Below are 21,414 nucleotides of genomic sequence, written 5' to 3'. Positions count from 1 at the left end.
CAAGACATCTGTTATTCATTTTCATGTTTTTGGCTAGGAGATATTAGTCGCGCAATTTTAAATCAAACTACGATGTTTGGTGCATCATTTCTAAATGAAAACGAGTCGTCTCTCGTTGAATGATAAGAAACACTTTATTGAAAAATTACTACAGTTGACCAATCGCTTACGAAGGGGCGTAGACTCCCGATCTTCCGCTGGCCTGGAGGAAAAAAATGTGTGTCCGAACAGCCGAAAAAAACCTTACCGATGTCTAAAACGTCACAAAACACTCCCGAACTGTTTCGGTTGGGAAGAATGCAGCAACTAAAAAAACGAATTTCGTATGAGATTTTAGGATGATTATGTGAATGGTCACATTTCTCTCATGATGCCACAACTCAACAACACGTGCCACTAGGCGAATATGTGCTGTCAATTAAACAAAACACAGGTAGTCTATGATACAGTCGCTCACTGTATAATTCGAAACAACACTGTACATAACTAAGACGATCTAAATGCATATTCCTTTAAACTGATTGGGATCAAATGGTTGGCATGCAGATTCTGCATAGACGTTCAGCCTGATCTCAGTATTTCTAGCCATGACTATCTTCTCTAGGCTACACATAGTTTTTTTGTGTGCACAACTCGCAAAGCGCATGTTTGTCCAAATTATTCTCCAACAGGTGGCGATGATGCTTCTTCAAACTCCCTGAGTGTGGCAGTGGTCTAAGCATTAACAACAGATGCATCTATTTGTAAAACTTAAACTTTCCAAGCATACATACAGACAGTAGCTTTAGCTTACAATGATGGGTTACATGAATATGATATTGCTCCATATGAATTAAAACCGACTTCTTAAACGCAGCTCAATGTCATATGTTAAATTAAATTAAAACACGTGTTCGGCTAATAGACACGCCATTTCACAATTTCATATTAAGTGTGAAAAAAGTGAACTGTCATAGCGGATCCAGATCTGATCATAGCCTATAAAAGTGCGGCATGTAGCCTAGTGGTTAAACCGGTTAAACCCGCGCTGACAAGGTAAGAATCTGTCGTTCTGCCCCTGAACAAGGCAGTTAACCCACTGTTCAAACTGTAAATAAGAATTTGTTCATAACTGACTAGCCTAGTTAAATAAAGGATACATAAAACATAATAATACTCAATATAGAAATGCAGTCAAAACAATAACATATGGTCAATTGTCTATGCTAAACTACGTTTGTGCCCTTATCTTGGACTGGTGTCTAATTTACAGGCGGCCTGTTTAGCCAACCCCTGAGCAGGTGGGAGTTCCTGCTCTTGTTTCTTGGAACTGATGCAAAATGAGCAGCAGCAATGCAGCATCCTTCCCGACCGGACGCTAGCGATAAGGAGCATTTGAGAGGTAATCCACATTCATTGGGCGTTTAAATCAAATTTAGCTTTTGTGCAATCTAATTCTATTTGGCGAGCGGTTGCTGGTTTTGCTTAAGTTATACAGCTTTAAAAAAAAGTGGGCGGGTTGACTGTTTTGATTGTAGCCTACAGCAGTGAACAGCTAATAAAACCAACGGAATCACAGGGAAAATCGAAAACCTTTCAGGATAATCATTCCAGGATAATCCACATTTCCCTAAAATGTTTAATGTGCAGCACTGGAGAATTGTTGAAGACATCAATCAATATGTAATCTATTGGTTCATTTGAAGAACTTGTTGTAGTCTCTCGGTCTGTTAGGAAACTACTATTTTTTTCATAAAGGACCTATTTAGTTATAATGCGTGTCTGTAGGTCAGGATAATGTAATATTGTGCAGGTTTCAGTCGGGTTAGTGCGACACTGAAGGTACATTTCAGAGATTTACACCACTGACAGACACACCCCTCACTATACCGTCTCCGGCATTGTGTTGATTAGTGCCCATGCACAGCCTGTTACTCTCGGGTCACTTTGAATACATTTAGGTTGAAGGCTATAGCCTAATTAAATAAAACCAGCAACGGTTACACCAGCTTCTTCTTCTAAGATGTCTGATAAATGTGGTTTAGATTAGATTGCCATATCAGTGTGTTACTGCAATCACCAGTGGGATGTAAACTCAAACATTACCAATCCCCAAAGCAACATGGTAATTGCTACTCCACCTTAAATAATTTTATGCTTGCAGTCACACACGAGGCATTGAGAAGCCATTATTAGCCCCTTTCTTAATTTTCTGTGATTTTTATTTAACTAGGCATGTCGGTTAAGAACAAATTATTGTTTACAATGACAGCCTAGGAACAGTGGGTTAACTACCTTGTTAAGTAAGGGGCAGAACGACAGATTTTTACCTTGTCAGCTCAGGGATTCATTCGAGCAACCTTTCAGGTACTGGCCCAATGCTCTAACCACTAGGCTACCTGCCGCCCCCTGCATTTGGAAAGTATTCTGACCCCTTGACTTTTTCCACATTTTATTACGTTACAGCCTTATTCTAAAATGGATTTAAAAATAAATCCTCAATCTACACACATAATTACAAAGCAAAAACAGGTTTTTAGAAATGTTTGCAAATGTATTCAAAAAGAAGAACACGGATAATTATTTACATAAGTATTTAGACCCTTTGCTATGAGACTTGACATTGAGCTCAGGTGCATCCTGTTTCCATTGACCATCCTTGAGACGTTTCTACAACTTGATTGGAGTCCACCTGTGGTAAATTCAATTGATTGGACATGATTTGGAAAGGCACACACCTGTCTATATAAGGTCCCACAGTTGACAGTGCATGTCAGAGCAAAAACAAAGCCATGAGGTTGAAGGAATGGTCCGTAGAGCTCCAAGACAGGATTGTGTCAAGGCACAGATCTGGGGAAGGGTACTAAAAAATGTCTGCAGCATTGAAGGTCCCCAAGAACACAGTGGCCTCCACCATTCTTAAATAGAAGAAGTTTGGAACCCCCAAGACTCTTTCTCAAGCCGGCCAAACGGACTAATCAGAGGAGAAGGGTCTTGCTCAGAGAGGTGACCAAGAACCTGATGGTCACTGACAGAGCTCTAGAGTTCCTCTGTGGAGACATACATTTCTTTAGCACTCCACCATTCAGGCATTTATTGTAGAGTGGCCAGACGAAAACCCCTCAGTTAAAGGCACATGACAGCCCGCTTGGAGTTTGCCAAAAGGCACCTAAAGGTCTCTGACCATGAGAAACCAAAATCAAACTCTTTGGCCTGAATGCCAAGCGTCACGTCTGGAGGAAACCTGGCACCATCCCTACGGTGAAGCATGGTGGTGGCAGCATCAGAGACTGGGAGACCTGGGTGATTAGTCAGGATTGAGGGAAAGCTGAATGGAGATAAGTACAGAGATCCTTGATGAAAACCTGCTCCAGAGCACTCAGGACCTCAGACTGGGACCAAGGTTCACCTTCCAACAGGACAACGACCCTAAGCACACAGCCAAGACCATGCAGGAGTAGCTTCAGGACAGCTCAGATGAGCTGAAGGCAGTCATTAATGACCTTGGACCACAGAAGGTATTTGAACTGGTGCCAGACAATGCTGCAAACCATGAAGGCTGTTTGATGTAAAGTGCAGAAGTCCTACCCTGGCATCACACCCGTTGGCTGTGCTGCTCATGTGTTGAATCTGCTCCTCAAGGACATGGCACTGAAAACAATGAATACACTCTCCAAGAGAGCCAAGGAAATGGTTAGCTATGTTAAGGGTCAGTAAGTTATAGCAGCAATCCAACCTCTCCAAACAAAGAAGAATAAGAGCACCACATTGAAACTGCCCAGCAACACCAATTAGGGTGGTGTTGTCATCATGTTTGACAGTCTCCTGGAGGGGAAGGAGTCTCTCCAAGAAATGGCCATATCACAGTGTGCCGATATGGACAGCCCCATCAAGAAGATCCTCCTGGATGATGTATTTTGGGACAGAGTGGTAAGCAGCCTGAAACTCCTGAAACCAAAAGCAGTAGCCATTGCACGGATTGAAGGAGACAGTGCCATCCTATCTGATGTTCAGACTCTGCTTGCAAATGTAAGAGAAATCCGAACTGCCCTGACCACTTCACTGTTGCTCCAAGCAGAGGAAACTGTTCTGAAATACATCAAAAAGCGTGAAGACTTCTGCTTGAAGCCCATTCACGCCGCAGCGTACATGTTGGACCCCAAGTATGCTGGCAAGAACATCCTGTCTGATGCAGAGATCAACAAGACCTATGCTGTCATCACTACCGTGTCTCACCACCTTGGCCTGGATGAGGGCAAGGTTCTTGGCAGTCTGGCGAAGTACACTTCCAAGCAAGGGCTTTGGGATGCAGATGCAATATGGTAGTCATGCCAACATATCTCATCAGCCACCTGGTGGAAGGGACTTTGTGGATCTGAGGCTCTTTCCCCTGTTGCCTCAATCGTCCAAATCCCACCAACATCAGCCACTTGAGAGTGCAACTGGTCCTTGTTTGTGAACACACACACACCAAAGCACGCAACAGGCTGACCAATACAAGGGTTGAAAAATTGGTGGCCATCCGGGCAAATTTGAGGCTTTTTGAGCCTGACAACGAGCCATCCTCAACAAGGTTGGAAAGTGACAGTGAAGATTAGGCCTTAGCATCTGCTATTCAAGAGGTGGACATTGAGGAGGTCCAGGGAGAAGACATGGAAGCTGGAGAGGAAGACAACCAAAGCTTTAGTTTCTAGACTATCATGTATGTTGGAAACATTTCTGGGAGATTTGTTGTTCAAGAGTTTAATTCAAGTTCAATTTGTAAATAGATAAATTATTACATCCCTCCAATAAAAATCTACGTCTACTTATGATAAGGTAAAAGGTTTATGTTTCCGTCTCCATATATAGTATATATTTCCAATGCAAAAAACATCTACATTTTAAATGGTATTCCTTTGCATATATTTTTGTTAATTCCATGGAAAGTTTCCACCTCCTGAATATTCCCCAAAATGTTTAACCCTAAATACTATATAGCTTCCCTGTGACGTTTCATGCTATTCAATAGGAATGCACGATATATTGGTGAGCATATTGGAATCGTCTGATATTAGCTAAAAAGGCCAAGATCGGCATCGGCCCAATGTCTAGTTTAACGGCGACGTCAAAACTGACGTGCGTACCTAACGTACGCAGATGACGCCATGAAAATTACAGCGCTACACAGAACAAAAGCAGAAACGTACTAAGGGAACACTTCCAACAACTGTTCAAGTCGAGCAGTCATTTGAAAGAGTAAGAAAATTTCAGCGAGACAACTCAAAGGCGAAATCCATTAATGCCAAGATGATGGAATTCATTGCCCTTGACAATCAACTTTCCTCTGTTGTGGATGATGTTGGTTTTTGCCAACTGGTCAAGCCCCGGTACACACTATTTTCAGATGTTGCCCTACTTGAGTTACACAGTATTGTTAAAACGTACATCTATGAGCTACTTGCTATGGGTGTCACTGCTATTAGCTTCAAGACTGACATTTGGACCAGTGAGTCTGACAGCACAGTGGGTGGACGAGGATTTGGTACTGAGAAAAGCCGTATTGCATGTTCAGGAATGTGCTGGTTCTCATACCGCTGCTGTCATTTCATTGGCATTTGAGAACATGTTTGAAACATGAACACACTCCTAGTGCCATTCGAACAACTGACTCAAGATAAGTTAATCAACTGCGTCTGCAGCAGAAGTGAGCAGACGCTGGGCCAATTTGTGTGCCACCTTATGGGACTCCCAACCACGGCCAGATGTGATACAGCCTGAATTCGAACCAGGGACTGTAGTGATGCCTCTTGCACTGAGATGCAGTGCCTTAGACTGGTGTGTGTGTGTGTGTGAACTATTTAACTGTACTAGAATGCTTAAAATGTTTCTTTTCTTTGGCAAGGAAAATATTGGATATCGGTATCGGCCAGAAAAGTCATATCGGTGCATCCATACTATTCAACGGGAGTCCTCAAGGACTCCTTCCAACTCAAACTTCCTCTCACATCAAATATATCTGTTTTCCCCATAGACATGTACCGACAGTGTCATGTATCTACCTCGCATTTGCCTTTGGAATTATACTTATATTACCCTCTCACAGGTCCCATTACTCCCAATCCATGACTCCCTACTGCCCAGGGCTATGCTGTCTGTATTGGACTGACCCCTCTGCCTCAGACTGGTTTAGGCCTCATATTGGTGCTTGGTCTAGTTCTGAACTGTGGGACTCTGCTCCACTCACAGAGATTCAGTCAGACACCCCAGGAGCCCGGAGAGAAGCCTGGGATTTGTGGGTTTTACTCAGTGCCTCTAATTGGCTTCATTCGTGTAACTCATCTGTCTGCCTGTTACATGGGTGATATGTGAGTTGTGTTGATTAAATACATTAATGAGATTGTTTGCCAGTGCCCTTTTTATAAATATGTCATTTGTTTGATCATAATCTATTGATGTCTAAATCAAATCTGCCAGACATCACTGACTAGGAACAGAAATGTTATGAGGTTGTATTGCCACTGTTTCTTATTCCAATCTAAGACAGTATATCTAGATGTTTATATAAGTAGCCTCTAGTTTTTATAGTAGCATGAATGATCTTCCTTTGTAGCCTACAAAATGAGAGCTACTTAAACTGCAGCCTGGCCACAATTATCAATGGCATAGTTTATACAGCAGGCTGGGTATACACACAGTGACAGTGCTCCTTAGGGAGCCTACTGAGCATGTTCAGTGCAAACAGGAAACAGGTGTTCAGTTTGTTGAACAAGGCCAGTGTGTGCAGTCATCACCCCAGTCACGTTATGGATCACCCAGCCTTCAGTAAGAGGCTGCCTTGGCCAGAAGAGTCCTTTCAGCAGCCATTCTGAGTGTGTGCATTTGTGTATGGGAGAAAGGGTGAGAAGGTAGTAAATAAGGAGAAAGCCCCCCTCCCACCCCCATTTAGAACAGGTGGAACAGCAGACTGTATCCCCTACGCCTCCTCCAGGCTGGGCCTCTTAAGGACTCTCCTTCTTCCCCCTGTGTCTATGGACAGATGGATGTTCCTCAGTAGCCTGTGGTCTGCAGACAACCAGAACTGCTCAGGCCTAAACTAACTGTGATACAGAAATAAACCTGACATAAAAACTAGCATTATAACAGCGTTTTGCCTTTTCCAATAGAACCTACAGTATTAGTAGAAATATGGTGTTATGGCTTTACATTCCATTGCATAACTAATGACCATTAACATAATAGGAGCTATTAGGGCTAGAAAGAAAGTATATACAGTGTGTGCAGAAGGCTTGAGGAGGTAGGCAATAAATAGGCCATAGGAGCGAAATAATTAATAGATTAACACTGGAGTGATAAATGAGCAGATGATGATATGTAAGTAGAGATACTGGTGTGCAAAAGAGCAGAAAAGTAAATAAAATAAAAACAGTATGTGGATGAGGTAGGTAGATTGGGTTGGGCTATTTACAGATGGACTATGGACAGCTGCAGTGATCGGTTAGCTGCTCAGATAGTTGGTGAGGGAAATAAGTCTCCAACTTCAGCTTTTTTTTGTGTTTTTAATTATTTTTTTGCAATTTGTTCCAGTCACTGGCAGCAGAGAACTGGAAGGAAAGGCGGCCAAATTAGGTGTTTGCTTTGGGGATGATCAGTGAGATATACCTGCTGGAACGTGTGCTACGGGTGGGTGTTATCGTGAACTGAGATAAGGCGGAGCTTTACCTAGCATAAACTTATAGATGACTTGGAGCCAGTGGGTCTGGCGACGAATATGTAGCGAGGGCCAGCCGACTAGAGCACACAGGTCGCCGTGGCGGGTGGTATAAGGTGATTTGGTAACAAAACGGATGGCACTGTGATAGACTGCATCCAGTTTGCTGAGTAGAGTGTTGGAAGCTATTTTGTAGATGACATTGCCGAAGTTGAGGATTGGTAGGATAGTTTGGCGGCGTGAGTAAAGGAGACTTTGCAAAATAGAAAGCAGATTTTTATTTTGGATTGGGGATGTTTAATATGAGTCTGGATGGAGAGTTTACAGTCTAGCCAGACACCTAGGTATTTATAGTTGTTCACATATTCTAGGTCGGAACCGTCCAGGGTGGTGATGCTAGTTGGGCGGGCGGGTGCGGGCAGCAAACAGTTGAAAAGCATGCATTTGGTTTTATTAGCGTTTAAGAGCAGTTGGAGGCCACAGAAGGAGTGTTGTATGGCATTGAAGCTCGTTTGGAGGTTAGTTAGCACAGTGCTCTGTTATCAGAGCTCTATTGCTTCAAAATGTCAATATTCACTCATCTCAATTCTTTAATTTGAGAGGATTATCGGCGGGCTTTACTCTGACCTGTGAAAAGTGAGAGTTAGAAACCACCCCAAGGTGTCTTGGTGTGTGCTTCAAAATCACTCTTACATTTCAATTAGGGGGCTTCAGAACATTTCTTTAGCCTGCGGGGAGGACCTGCTACCTCTGCTTTAGCCTGTGGGGAGGACCTCCATCTCTGGACCTGCTATTGTTTTGTTTATGATAATTGCAAGCCCTCTGAGAGGGTCCTTTTTATAGAGGTCGACCGATTTTAATCGGAATGGCTGATTTAATGAGGACCGATTTCATAACATACGGAAATCGGTATTTTTGGACACCGATTTTGCAGATTTGTATTTTTTTAATGTAATTTTTAACACCTTTATTTACCTAGGCAAGTCAATTAAGAACACATTCTTATTTTCAATGACTGCCTAGGAACAACGGTGGGTTAACTGCCTTGTTCAGGGGCAGAACGACAGATTTTTACCACAGTGACCGTGCGTTTTGTCAGCAGCTCTTCGCAAGCCCAGCGATATGTTTATGACTTCAAGCCTATCAGCCAAATGGCTGGTGCAACCGATGTGAAATGGCTAGCTAGTTAGCGGGGTGCGCGCTAATAGCATTTCAAACGTCACTCGCTCTGAAACTTGTAGTTATTCCCCTTGCTCTGCATGGGTAACGCTGCTTCGAGGGTTGCTGTTGTCGATGTGTGCCTGGTTCAAGCCCAGGTAGGCGCGAGGAGAGGGACGGAAGCTATACTGTTACACTGGCAATACTACAGTGCCTATAAGAACATCCAATAGTCAAAGGTATATGAAATACAAATTGTACAGAGAGAAATGGCCCTATAAATACTATATTAACTACAACCTAAAACCTCGTATTGAAGTCTTGTGTTAAAAGGAACCACCAAGTGTCTTATGTTCTGAGCAAGGAACTCAAAACGTTAGCTTTTTTTTACATGGCACATATTGCACTTTTACTTTCTTCTCCAACACTTTGCATTATTTAAACCAAATTGAACATGTTTCATTATTTATTTGAGACTAAATGGATTTTTATTGATGTATTATATTAAGTTAAAATAAGTGTTCATTCAGTATTGTTGTAATTGTCATTATTCCAAATAAAATTGAAATTTAATCGTCCGCTTTAATCGCTATCTGCTTTTTTTGGTCCTCCAATGATCTGTATCGGCGTTGAAAAATCAGAATCCTTTATCCCAGAGTGACAGACCGTTGTCGAGGTGACGAAGGTGGTTGAGTCAATTTGAGTTCACACTTTATTTCTGTTTAATTTCTCTGCCATGACCGGACTCTCTTCCCCTGGTGACATCTGCACGCTGAAGCAGGTCGCGTTAAAGAATCTGGGTCTAACAGAAGGTTTTACTGTCCATGAATCCTTCTCTTTTATATTTATTATTTGCATTTAATACGGTAGGCAATGTCAGATACTGCATGGAGTCAGGTGGGCGCAGTATGTCTTTGACCTGCCACATATGTTTCAGCACTGTTGTTACCCATGGGCTAACCCTTTGCAACATGTACAGCATTTGTCATTACTGTCATGGACAGCTATATTTTTGTTGACCTCTTTAGAAGTGAGATGCCTTTTCATAACTCCCATAACTCTCACTTATAAGACACTTACTTATAAGATGAATATTGATTGGGCACATCTCAGAATCGTTGGCTGCTTTGTCATAATTCTTGAACATCACTCTCTGTTCCTTGTTCTACTTCATTTAATGATTTGAATCAGATTCAGATGGCATGCCTACTAATAATTCAATATTAAACTGATTTATGGCAGAATGCTGAGTATTGGCATTGGTCATGTAAACACCTTACTCTGCTTATCTGTTTTTCTGACCAATGTTTTGATTTATTAGGACATATAAACAGCTTAATCGGTGTTCCAGTTGTGTATTTGATCTGCGCATGTGCCACCACCAGATAGCGCAAGCTTCCCTCTTATGCGCGACTGAACGGTTGCGTCTTATCAATTGTTTCCACACACAAACTTTATTTAACCAAACTCACAATCAAATAGCATCTCAAAATTAACACGGTCACTGTGGTAGAACGTTTATTTTGATTGGCAAATTTCTGCATTTATCAAAAGTCCCATCAGTAGACAAGATTATTAGGGAAATCGTACTTCTTACAAAGCATGTAAACATTTTAAACAAACTATTATATTAACCTAACTATCCAAAATATTTACATTATTGTGTGTATGTAACCATTAGTGTGTTCCCCTCATGCACTGGCAGAAACATTGATCAGAAAACCGGCCATGATTACAACCCACTCCAACTGAAAATTACTTTCAGTCAGTGTCCTGAGGTACAAACATGGACTAGGCCTACCTCAGTTGGCCTTTGTAACATAATGTGCTGTTTGCTGGCTTGATTTGTGTTTCACAATAACCTATTGGAGGGGTACTCTAATTGGGATGACACAGCTGTTGGTCAGAGATGCAGATAATGGATTTCAGAGAATGATTTGACTGAACTGGTTGTGAGTAATGGGTAGAAGCAGACCCATTGAACTGTTTGCATTGCAGGTTTAGTGTTACCCAGATTTACCCTTTCAGGGTTTGTTTGTATAAAGTATTTTTCTGAGCATCATGGCAGCAAAACCTCAGTTGAGCGAGCGCGCGTATGCACACACACACACATGCACACGCACACGCACACGCACACACACATCCACTTCTGCTGTTTTTCTGGTGCATTGAGCAAATTAGCCGGTCTGAGCTAGCATTGCTCTTTTTTTTTTTTTTAAATTGCCTCCTCGTCTTAACTGAGGTTTCAGGATCAGCTCTTTTCCCATCTGCTTTTTGATGCTCTGGCCAGATGAGCCTCTTCCTAGTACTGCCTGCCAGCCAGTCATGGGAGAGAGGCACTTTTATAGCCTGAGCCAAAAATCCTGTTTCTAATCTGCTGCATTGGCTCATTGTTCTTATTCAGGAATGAGGATCAGAGGAACGATCAGAGGAACGATCAGAACACCCAAGGCTCTAATATTCCCACAGCAGGCAACAGAATCTGAAGGACTTATAGGAAAGTGTTTGTACATTTTACTTGATTGCCTTTTTTTAAACCCGGCTGCCGTTTTCGAGGTGGGAATCATACGTGAGCTTGTGTGGGTGTTTGTTTGTGAGGAAATGTGTGTGTGTGTGTGTGTGAGCCACAGAAACTTTGTGAGGGGTGGGGTGTAGTACTGTACAAAACAGTGTAGCGTAAACTGCGCTACACTGTTTTGCTTGAGACTGAAGTTGGTTGTAGTGCCACATGACCTGACACAGTGGGTAGCCCACAGCATCCTGCCCTGCAGTGTGGAGCTTCTGTACAGTAGAGGAGGCACACATCACATCAGGAGCAGGATCCAGCCCTCTGGTGATGAAAGACTCAGGAGGGATGCTATAGCTAGCAAGGAGTGGCTATGGAGGAAGGGGAGGGACATCTCAGTGAGCCGATGCAGGTCTGTCTGAACTACAGTATGTTCAGCTCTTATTTGTTGGAGAGTGAGTATCTCTACCTTAGATTGTCGGGCTGTTTCCCTGTGTATCTCTCCCTGTGCACGGCCCTTCAGTTTTGTGGTCTGCACTTGCTCACCAAGTGATGCAGTCACAGCTACTGTCTTTAGTGAATGGTTATTGGTTATATTTAATTTCTGTAATATTCACCATCTCAATCCTTATCATTTCATCTATAACTAGTATGATAGAGCATCACCATTATACACTAAAGTAAAAGAAAATATCATTTTAATACATGTCATGCAAGTCAGTCTTGTGCTTTTGGTTACTGATGGGTTGGGTCACAGTTGGGCATTTGTGTTATTCCATCATTTTGTTTGTGTTTGCATAAACAGCAGTGTTCATTGTTGGATAGCCCTTTCCGATATCACATTAGTGTCTCTGGCTGTATTGCTTGTTGGAAGAGCGCTTTTGCTTCAAGTCTGTAGTCAGCTTATTTTTTACTGTGCACAGCTGTACTGTAGTTAAGTGGTTAGAACTCTTATTGGAAGTGAACACTCATTTAACAGATAATGAAAATGGCATGCTGGGACAGTGAGGAGGGCAAATTCGATCACTAGTGTAGAAACGCATCTCCTCAAGAGACACCGTGTTGGGTCTGATTTGGTCCTGTATCCATGGGAACTTCCCTCCCAGTGTTGTCCTCAGAGAAACCCAGATGCTCTGGGCAGCAGACAGATGCTACACAATGATCTGATACCAATCTCTTCACAGATAGCTCTCTACATGAGTGTGCCCAGTGTGAAGTATATGCCTAGTGGTTTTATAGCTTTTAATGTAATTTTCAAATCTCCATTCATGTAGCCATGTCCCAGTCTGATTTTTGCATCTGCTAGCAGTTCATCAGCTCGCCCAGGAAATATCTGCTTGTTGCTCCAGCTCTCCATCTGCACAGCGAGTGCCCCATGGTGTACTCTTAACATCACATACCGTAAAGTGCCCTAGATTCACAGGAAGTGACGTCATTGACGCAGTCAAATCACACCAAAGTGCAGTCCATTTAATGTTTTGAGGGTTTGGATGCCTAGTAGCGTTTCCCTGCTCTCTGCAGTTTTGGCTGCCTTTTTACTGCTGCAAATAACTGACTCAGTTATTTGAGCAACCTTAAAATTAAAGCATAACCTTGTTAAACATGTCTCCTACTCATGTCTAAGTATTAGTTTGCAGTACAGCAAGGTTCAGATAGGGCTTAGGTGATGATATTGACTTTACTGTGTCCATTTGTAGAGTGAAAAGTGTATACAAATACTGTAGAGCTAAGAGATGATCTTTGTATTGATTGGTCAGAGAGCTTGGGAGTGTACGTAGCTGCAGTTGGCTTGCTCAGACCCTGACCGAGGCCACAGCAGCGTGAGTGATGTGCTTATCTGTGTTCTCATCCATACCCAGGGAAATCCACAGATACCGTCAATAAACTCTGTACCTCAGCAAGCTGCTCACGGATCAGTTGAATACACAGTGAAAAGCCTCATGAATTACTTCATTTTTACAATACCAATTTAGTGTACATCACCTCATTTATTGTAAGCAGTGTTGTGGTGCATACTCTAATCAATATTTTCCTGCTCCGGTGGTTCATCTGTTGCTCATGATTTGCGGTTCTTTAATAAGTCATTCTGCTGGGAATGAAGCCAAATCTGTAGGCTACCCCACTGAATTGTTCACAGCGGCCAGGCTATGTGACCTGTCCACTTCCTGTCTGTCTGTGGGCCAGCGAAGATTGACGGCCGCTCGTTATCTCCACATGGCGCTCCAGTCCACTGCTGCTCTGCGTTCACACGGCTTTATAGAGACCATCCATGGCTTTTTAATAGACCTTCATGACTTCCTCATACTCAGCTCATGGTGAAAGCCACACGCTTGTGATACTAGGACTGGCATCACTCTGCCATGGCCTGTTGACAAGACCAGGGAATATCATTACTGCTTGAAAACCACTCGGTGGGTGTTTCACCAGCCATAAATGTCATGACTGACTGTTGATGGGGTGAAAAATAGCGGAGGCACATGTTAAACCTATCCTAGTTTTTAAGATCCAACTATAACCAGAATGTTTGATTTACGGCTTAGTTTTCTCTGAGAGAGGAACAATAATATTCCTCGGTATGATGACAGCCTACGGTCTTTTGACAGGTTGTCTGTTTTTATCACTGGGAAGATGCTTCAGATGATGGCTGTGCTGTTTAGTAAGACATCCAGGCTATTGGATATGCACACTTACTGCAATATCCCCAAGGATAGAAAGGACTCTACAGAGGGTGTTGGGTTACAGTTTCAGGAGTCACTTCTTGTTTAATGTGTGGGGTGCGCTGGAATCAGACTAACAAATAGGCCTTTTGTATTGGGGTGAATGGGAAAACGACATGAAGGAAGCTCATGCCAAACATTATCTCATTGGATTGATGAAGCTATTAGTTTTCACCTGGTCCTTTGTGACCTCCAGATAAAATGTGTTGTGTGTAGGCACACAGACCAAGGTCAATGCCATGCCACTTGGGTCTGAAGGCATTGGAGGGATCCTCTTTGTGCATGTACAGACAGGCTGAGAGTGGCCCATAGGGAATCCACACTGTTGTCTTATTTTATTAGTCGTATGTACAGGATACACATGGTGTTCACCGTCCAACGAAATGCTTATTTGTTGTTTCCTCCTTTACAATTGCATACCTTTTCAATACTAATCACTTTACTGTTTCTCTCCTCAGTTGTGTTTGTATGACTTCAGCCCCTGAGACGTAGGCCGAGGCTCACTCATGGCGGACTCTAAGCTGTTTGCGACGGGGGCGCCCCCTCTGGATGTGAGGGATATGGAGCTGGATGTGCTGGGCTTCCTGGACTCTCTGGGGGAGGACAACATCACTGCAGCAGAGAGGTGCTACCGCTCCCACTCCCGCAGCAGTGTCCTGCAAGGCCTGCCCTTTGGAGGGGTGCCCACGGTCCTCGCCATTAATGTTGTCATGTGGATGGTATGTTGCTGACACAGAGATGTGTGTACACACACACACACACGGATACATGTATGTTCGCATGCACACTACAGTGTTACGACAATCTCAACCTTTCATTTTATCTCTGATGCCATGTTAGTAAACATTGTTTAGTATCACGTTTTAGTACACTTTCTTATCCTTCCCAGATAGAGGAAGTGGTATGAAAAGAAAGCCAATAAAAAGCTACGCCTCTATCTTGACAACTCCACTTACTCTACCTACAAAGCCTTCACATTCGTGTGCACATGATGCATAGACTGTACTCATTCTCCTCCTCTCTCTAGCACAGTATGTCGCCATGCTCATACTGTTTCTAAATATGCAGAAGGATTACCCTCCCCACTCCAGGATAATAATAGATATAAAATGAGTGGATGGACACATCTGTTCCACTGTCAGTTCTTGTCAAACTAGATTCCCTCTCTGTTTATCAGTCTTGTCTACCAGCCCTGTTTAATTGACTCACTGTGATTGTTCCCTGGTTGTCAGGACAACACAGAAGGTTAATAGCAGTGTCTTAACGAAGGGTCCAAATGAAGTCAACTTGATTACCCCCATGTGACGGCAGCATGCCTCTGCACCAATCAGAACTTCACACAGAATAATAATCTGTGGGGCATCAGCAGAACATGGACACCCACGCAGGGACAAGAAATAGAAGACAGTAGAGAGAGGTGGAGAGAAACAGGGATATCATCTATGCAGAGAGCTTGCGAATTGCATTTGGCTATGAAAGTAAAAGCAGAATTTATTAATCTCATCACCGCTTAATCCAATACCTTGTCAAACATTGTCCTCATTACCCATGCATGGCTTTACACCATTAGGTAATGTATAGTTCAACCTCTTTAATGAGGTCTTGCTTTTCTTTTAACAACATTATACTCCTCCTTACCCAGTACCCAATATCTCATCTAGCCAGCAGATGATTTACAGTGCATTCAGAAAGTATTCAGACCTCTTGACTTTTTCCACATTTTGTTACGTTAAATAAAGCCTTATTCTAAAATGTATTAAATATGTTTTTCCCCTTCGTCAATCTACACACAATACCCCATAATGACAAAGCAAAAACAAGTTTTTAGAAATGTATCACAACCCAGAAAGGTTTCCTCCAGACGTGACACTTGGCATTCAGGCCAAAGTGTTCAATCTTGGTTTCATCAGACCATGTTATTTTTTTACTGGTTTTTGCTTTGTCATTATGGGGTATTGTGTGTAGATTGACAGAGGGGAAAAAACTATTTAATATATTTTAGAAAAAGGTTGTGACCTACAGTGTAACAAAATGTGGATAAGGTCAACGGGTCTGAATACGCTATTCATTTTATAGATCTATTCCACAGGATATTGTGTAAAATGAGAGATGATCATGTTTTTTCCATACAGTGTATTATGTGCTCTCCAACACATTCTTTCTCCTTCATAATGATTCCCTGGTTCTCACTTCCTGTGTGTTTTGAGAGCAGGGGACAGGGGTCTATTCACAGTTGTCTTGCTATTAACCAGTGGGCCTAGATATTTTTGTTCCAGCCCCAAACCTATATTTAAATGTTTTGTCTGATAAGAAAATGTTTTACTGACACATTTTAATGACAAAAATAAACAATACAATGTGCTGCGCTAGTCAGTAGCAGGCACTGCAAGAAGCCTCTGTAGTGACGTAGCTACTGACTGGTTGGCTAGCTGAGACCGAAGAGACGAGAACGTTTTTCTAACTGAAGTATATATTCTGACAGTGACACAGTGCCCTCCTGTGGACTGAAGTAGTACTACAACATTTAACCCTGTGTTAAAATTAGCAATGTTGAGGTGGTAGAACTGGCTAAATGAAGTGAATCATAGAGGTCTTATAACCTATTCCATTCTACAGGTAAACATTTCCATATAGGCTATAACTTTATTTTTTAAATACATTTTTTAAATAAAAAATAAAAGCTTATTAAATTGGTGAAATTATTTAATTGAGAATTTATTTTTGTTCCTATTTTATTCACTTAGCTATTTACTTTTTCTAGTGTTGCATTGTCAAGTAAGCATTTCATTGCAGTGAGTATTTCATGTGTATATGAAAAATAAACAAACTTGAACTTTGATGGGGAGAGGAGAAAAGATGGCCATTTTAGTGTTTGTTCAGAATATTGAAAATGCATAGGCCCTTAATTTATCTGACCTCAAATGTTGTCATTTGAAAATCTCACACTAGCTGGTAGAACTGACGAGGTTTTAACTTATCCATTCTACAGGTACATTTTTAGGGGCTTATGTTTCTTTGTATTCATATAGCCTATATTGCTTCTTATCTGTCATATTCAGTTGTGTTATGCGCAGACTTGAATTTGTCTTTACAGTTTAGATGCCCTGGTCATGTCAGTATACAGTAACTCTAAAGAGCAACTGGCCCTACAAATAAACTTCTTTAGAAAACAGCATGTGGCTTCGATATGAGTCAGGATCATTTTGGTCATGAAATCGGTCTCATCCAAAACTGAGTTTTGTGAGACTTGTGGTCATGACTGCATCACAACCTAAATTAAGGTTGGTTTTGTTTCAATCCTGCCCACAGCTGGCAGCACACAAGTAATCATCACACTTAAAGGTGTGCAACATCAACATATGGTCTCATTTACATTGTAAGTTATTCACCATCTCCAACTAGCCCTGGAGATGGGCTATCCAAAGTCAGTCAGGTCGCACACCAGCTGGCTGACGCTATCAGGCGAAATGATTTGGCTAACCCTTCCCACCTGCGAACACACGAGACACCCACATCAAGCCACACCCCGGAACTTACTCACGTTTGAGTCCAGTCGTGTGACCGCTAGCATTTCTTAATGACTCAAATAATCTAAAACGAGGCCATTTGCCCTTTCAAACTAGACATGACAGACAAGACACAGAGACAGCAACAGAAGAATAGGTGCTGGAGAAAATCCCCAGACCGCACCGAGACCTATATTTGAAGTTGTCGGGTAGTTTTTGGCAATACAATATAGATGTATGTGTTTCAGAGAACAGAGATCCACAATAGCAACTAATTGAGTACTTGCAATGTCTGCTGTGGGAAGGTACAAGTTACCTGAAAAATATCTAGTCTTTCAATGTTCTAATCTCTCAATATTCCTCTCAAAGTGCACCAAATTCATGCATTTTGAGGTTGAAATTCCATACTGTCTTTGCGCTAAGCTCCCAATGTCTTCAAATCATAGAAACGCCCCTGCTATTGAATACACTAACCTGACTATACATCCTGACCCCTCCTTGGTAGTTTCCAAGACAACCAACCACATACAACTCTTAGGAAAATAGATTGTTATTGCTGCTGAATATTATTTGTGCATTCCTCATGATATTTATTTCCATCTGAAAATCCATGATATACATGCAAGTCAAAATATAATTGTTTTTTTTATGTTTAAGACTTAAATGAGAGATGGGTGAGTGTTCTGAGGAGCTCCTTATGTCCTATAACTCATTCTTTATATTTCAGTTTCTGTTACTGATCTTCTCCTGTTTGAGGAAGGCTGCGTGGGACTATGGCCGTCTGGCTCTATTGATGGAGAATGACAGGTACAGTAAAGCCTTTGCTCTCTCATCCTCCATTCATACTCCGTATGTTATAGGTTTGGTTTATGAGTTGAGGCAACACTCAAGATCTCCATACCAGACCTATGCTTTCAATATATTCAGTATATTATAATTCATGACCACTTGACAATGCTCCTTGATATTAGCTCCCCCTCCTGAGAAGGCATGGTACTGCTCAGGCATTCTCATACTAATAATCGCCATATCTGCAAATCGTCATATCTAGGAGAACCAAAGTTCCAAATGCTGGGCCTAATATAGTGTATAGGAGGTCATACAAGAAGTTCTGTAGTGATTCACATGTTGATGTAAAGAATATTTGCTGGTCTGTAGTGTGTAATGAGGAGCAACCAGGTATGAGGCAAAAGGTATGGCAATTAAATCTGTCAGCCCAACTGATTGGCAAACGCACTGCAAATTAAGAAATCATGTGACTAAACTAAAAAGAAATAGAAAATATACTATGAAACAAAGATGAATGATAGTAAAAAGCTTTGGAGCACCGTAAATTAATTTTTAGGACATTTTTGGCTCCATTCATTGAATCCGAGCCCATTCATCACAAAGCCCTGGCAAGATTAGCAAATTTAGGGATGACATGCTAACAACAAACACTGACACTACACATCCAAGTATATCTGACCAAATTATGAAAGAATTGTACTTTTGAATTCCGCGAAGTCGGTGTGGAAGAGGTGAAAAAATTGTCTTTCAACAATGACGAGCCACCGGGGTCTGACAATCTTGATGGAAAATGACTGAGGATAATAGCAGATAATATTGCCACTCCTATTTGCCACATCTTCAATTTAAGCATATTAGTGTGTGTGCCCTCAGGCCTGGAGGGAAGCGAAAGTCATTCCGCTACCCAAGAATAGTAAAGTCCCCTTTAATGACTCAAATAGCCGACCAATCAGCCTGTTACCAACCCTTAGTAAACTTCTGGATTCTTTTTTTTGACCAAATACAATGCTACTTCATTGTAAACAAATTGACAACAGAATTTCAGCATTTCAGAAGGACACTCAACAAGCACAGCACTTACACAAATTACTTATGACTGGCTGAGAGAAATTGATGATTGTGGGGGCTGTCTTAGACTTCAGTGCAGCTTTTGACATTATCGATCATCGTCTGCTGCTGGAAAAACATGTGTTATGGATTTACATCCCCTGCTATGATGTGGATAAAGAGTTACTTGTCTAACAACTCAGAGGGTGTTCTTTTAATGGAAGCCTCTCAAATATAATCCAGTTAGAATCAGGAATTCCCCAGGGTAGCTGTTTAGGCCCCTTGCTGCTTTTATTTTTGCTAACGACATGCCACTGACTTTGAGTAAAGCCAGAGTGTCTATATATGCGGATGACTCAACACTACACACGTCAGCTACTACAGCGACTGAAATGACTGCAACACTCAGCAAAGAGCTACTGTTAGTTTCAGAGAAGGTGGCAAGGAATAAGTTAGCTCTAAATATTTCTAAAACTAAAAGCATTGTATTTGGAACAAAACACTCACTAAACTTCAACTAAATCTTGTAATAAATCATGTGGAAATTAAACAAGTTGAGATGACTAAACTGCTTGGCGTAACCCTATTGTAAACTGTCATGGTCAAAACATATTGATGCAGGTGTAACTAAGATAAGAAGTCTGTCTATAATAAACCGATACTCTGCCTTAACAACACGATCAACAAGGCAGGTCCTACAGGCCATAGTTTTGTTGCACCTTGACTACTGTTCAGTCGTGTGGTCAGGTGCCACAAAAAAGGACAGGAAAATTGCAATTGGCTCAGAACAGGGCAGCACGGCCCAAGGATGTACACAGAGAGCTAATATTAATAATAAGCATGTTAATCTCTCCTGGCTGAAAATGGAGGAGAGATTGACTTCATCACTACTTTTATTTATGAGAGGTATTGACATGTTGAATGCACCGAGCTGTCTGTCTAAACTACTGGCACACAGCTTGGACACCCATGCATACCCCACAAGACATGCCTCAAGTCCAGAACAGACTATGGGAGGAACACAGTACTACATGGAACTCTATTCCACATCAGGTAACTGACGCAAGCAGTTCCCCTTATGGAACAGCGGGGACTGTGAAGCAACACAAACATTGACACACACACACACACACACACACACACACACACACACGATAACATGCGCGCTATACGTACACATGGATTTAGTACTGTAGATACGTGGTATTGGTGAAGTATGGGCCCAAGGGCACGCAGAGTGTTGTGAAATCTATGAATGTATTGTAATGTTCTTAAAATTGTATAAACTGCCTTAATTTTGCTGGACCCCAGGAAGAGTAGCTGCTCCCAGGGATCCATAATAAGTACAAAATACTTTGAAAATACTGTTTTCCCTGGCTTTCTTGCTTTGAATGAGCTGTTACAGAATTGCATTGCTTTACTATAATTAGTTTTTAATCACTTTTTACACATCACAATCTGTGATTATCTATTTTTGTTCCAAGATCTCCAATGTTGATACCATAATATTCATAAAGCATTAATGGCACAGACACACACACACACAGTAGCTCTGTAGGAGGATTCTGATTTTTCTGACTTTTAGGACTTTTTTTTGCCTTCAAAGTGGTCTGAGGTCCAGTCAGTAGTCTGTGTGGGTCTGCAGATTGAGGCTCTGCAACAGCTTACTTCTGCCTGACTTGGAGCTACTCTCCAGTGAGCGTGGGGTTTATTAGTTCTGGCTGACCAGCAGCGGCTCTCTGCTACCCCCGAGTCAGCGACATCTGCCGTCTCGCTAATTCAATTATACCGCTTAAAGTGTCTCGCTGTCAGTGACGTCGCCACGAGAGAAGCACCACTTAATCATCACAATGCTTCATTGGATTCGTCTAGCTCCTTTATTTCCCCTCATATCATTGATATCTCAGCTGCGCTGGAGAACCCTCTGTTTCAGTTTGACTTGAGTTCTAAGAGGAGTACAGGGGCCTGCATGGTAAAGCTATTAGACCCAGCCAACACTATTAGCACTCATGCTGTCTGCAA

At 41.9% G+C, this 21,414-nt stretch overlaps 1 protein-coding gene across 2 annotated transcripts in view; it reads left to right on the top strand.

Annotated features, from left to right (window-relative positions):
• Positions 1–848: 848 nt before the first annotated feature.
• LOC118362517 (calcium permeable stress-gated cation channel 1-like) overlaps positions 849–21,414 on the top strand; it is a 33,088-nt gene continuing 12,522 nt past the window's right edge. The window contains exons 1-4 of one of the 2 annotated variants that reach the window (XM_035742908.2): positions 849–1,035; positions 1,253–1,381; positions 14,509–14,769; positions 18,284–18,363. In XM_035742908.2, coding sequence (XP_035598801.1) covers positions 14,557–14,769; positions 18,284–18,363 — 293 coding nt within the window. In that variant the 5' untranslated portion in view covers positions 849–1,035; positions 1,253–1,381; positions 14,509–14,556. The remainder of the gene's footprint in view (positions 1,036–1,252; positions 1,382–14,508; positions 14,770–18,283; positions 18,364–21,414) is intronic. The other variant, XM_035742909.2, reaches the window with a different exon arrangement.

The sequence above is a fragment of the Oncorhynchus keta genome, chromosome 29 (assembly GCF_023373465.1).
Source record: "Oncorhynchus keta strain PuntledgeMale-10-30-2019 chromosome 29, Oket_V2, whole genome shotgun sequence".
NCBI lineage: Eukaryota > Metazoa > Chordata > Actinopteri > Salmoniformes > Salmonidae > Oncorhynchus > Oncorhynchus keta.
The sequence above is the reverse complement of the archived record's forward strand: the minus strand, read 5'-3'. Positions and strand labels throughout refer to the sequence as shown.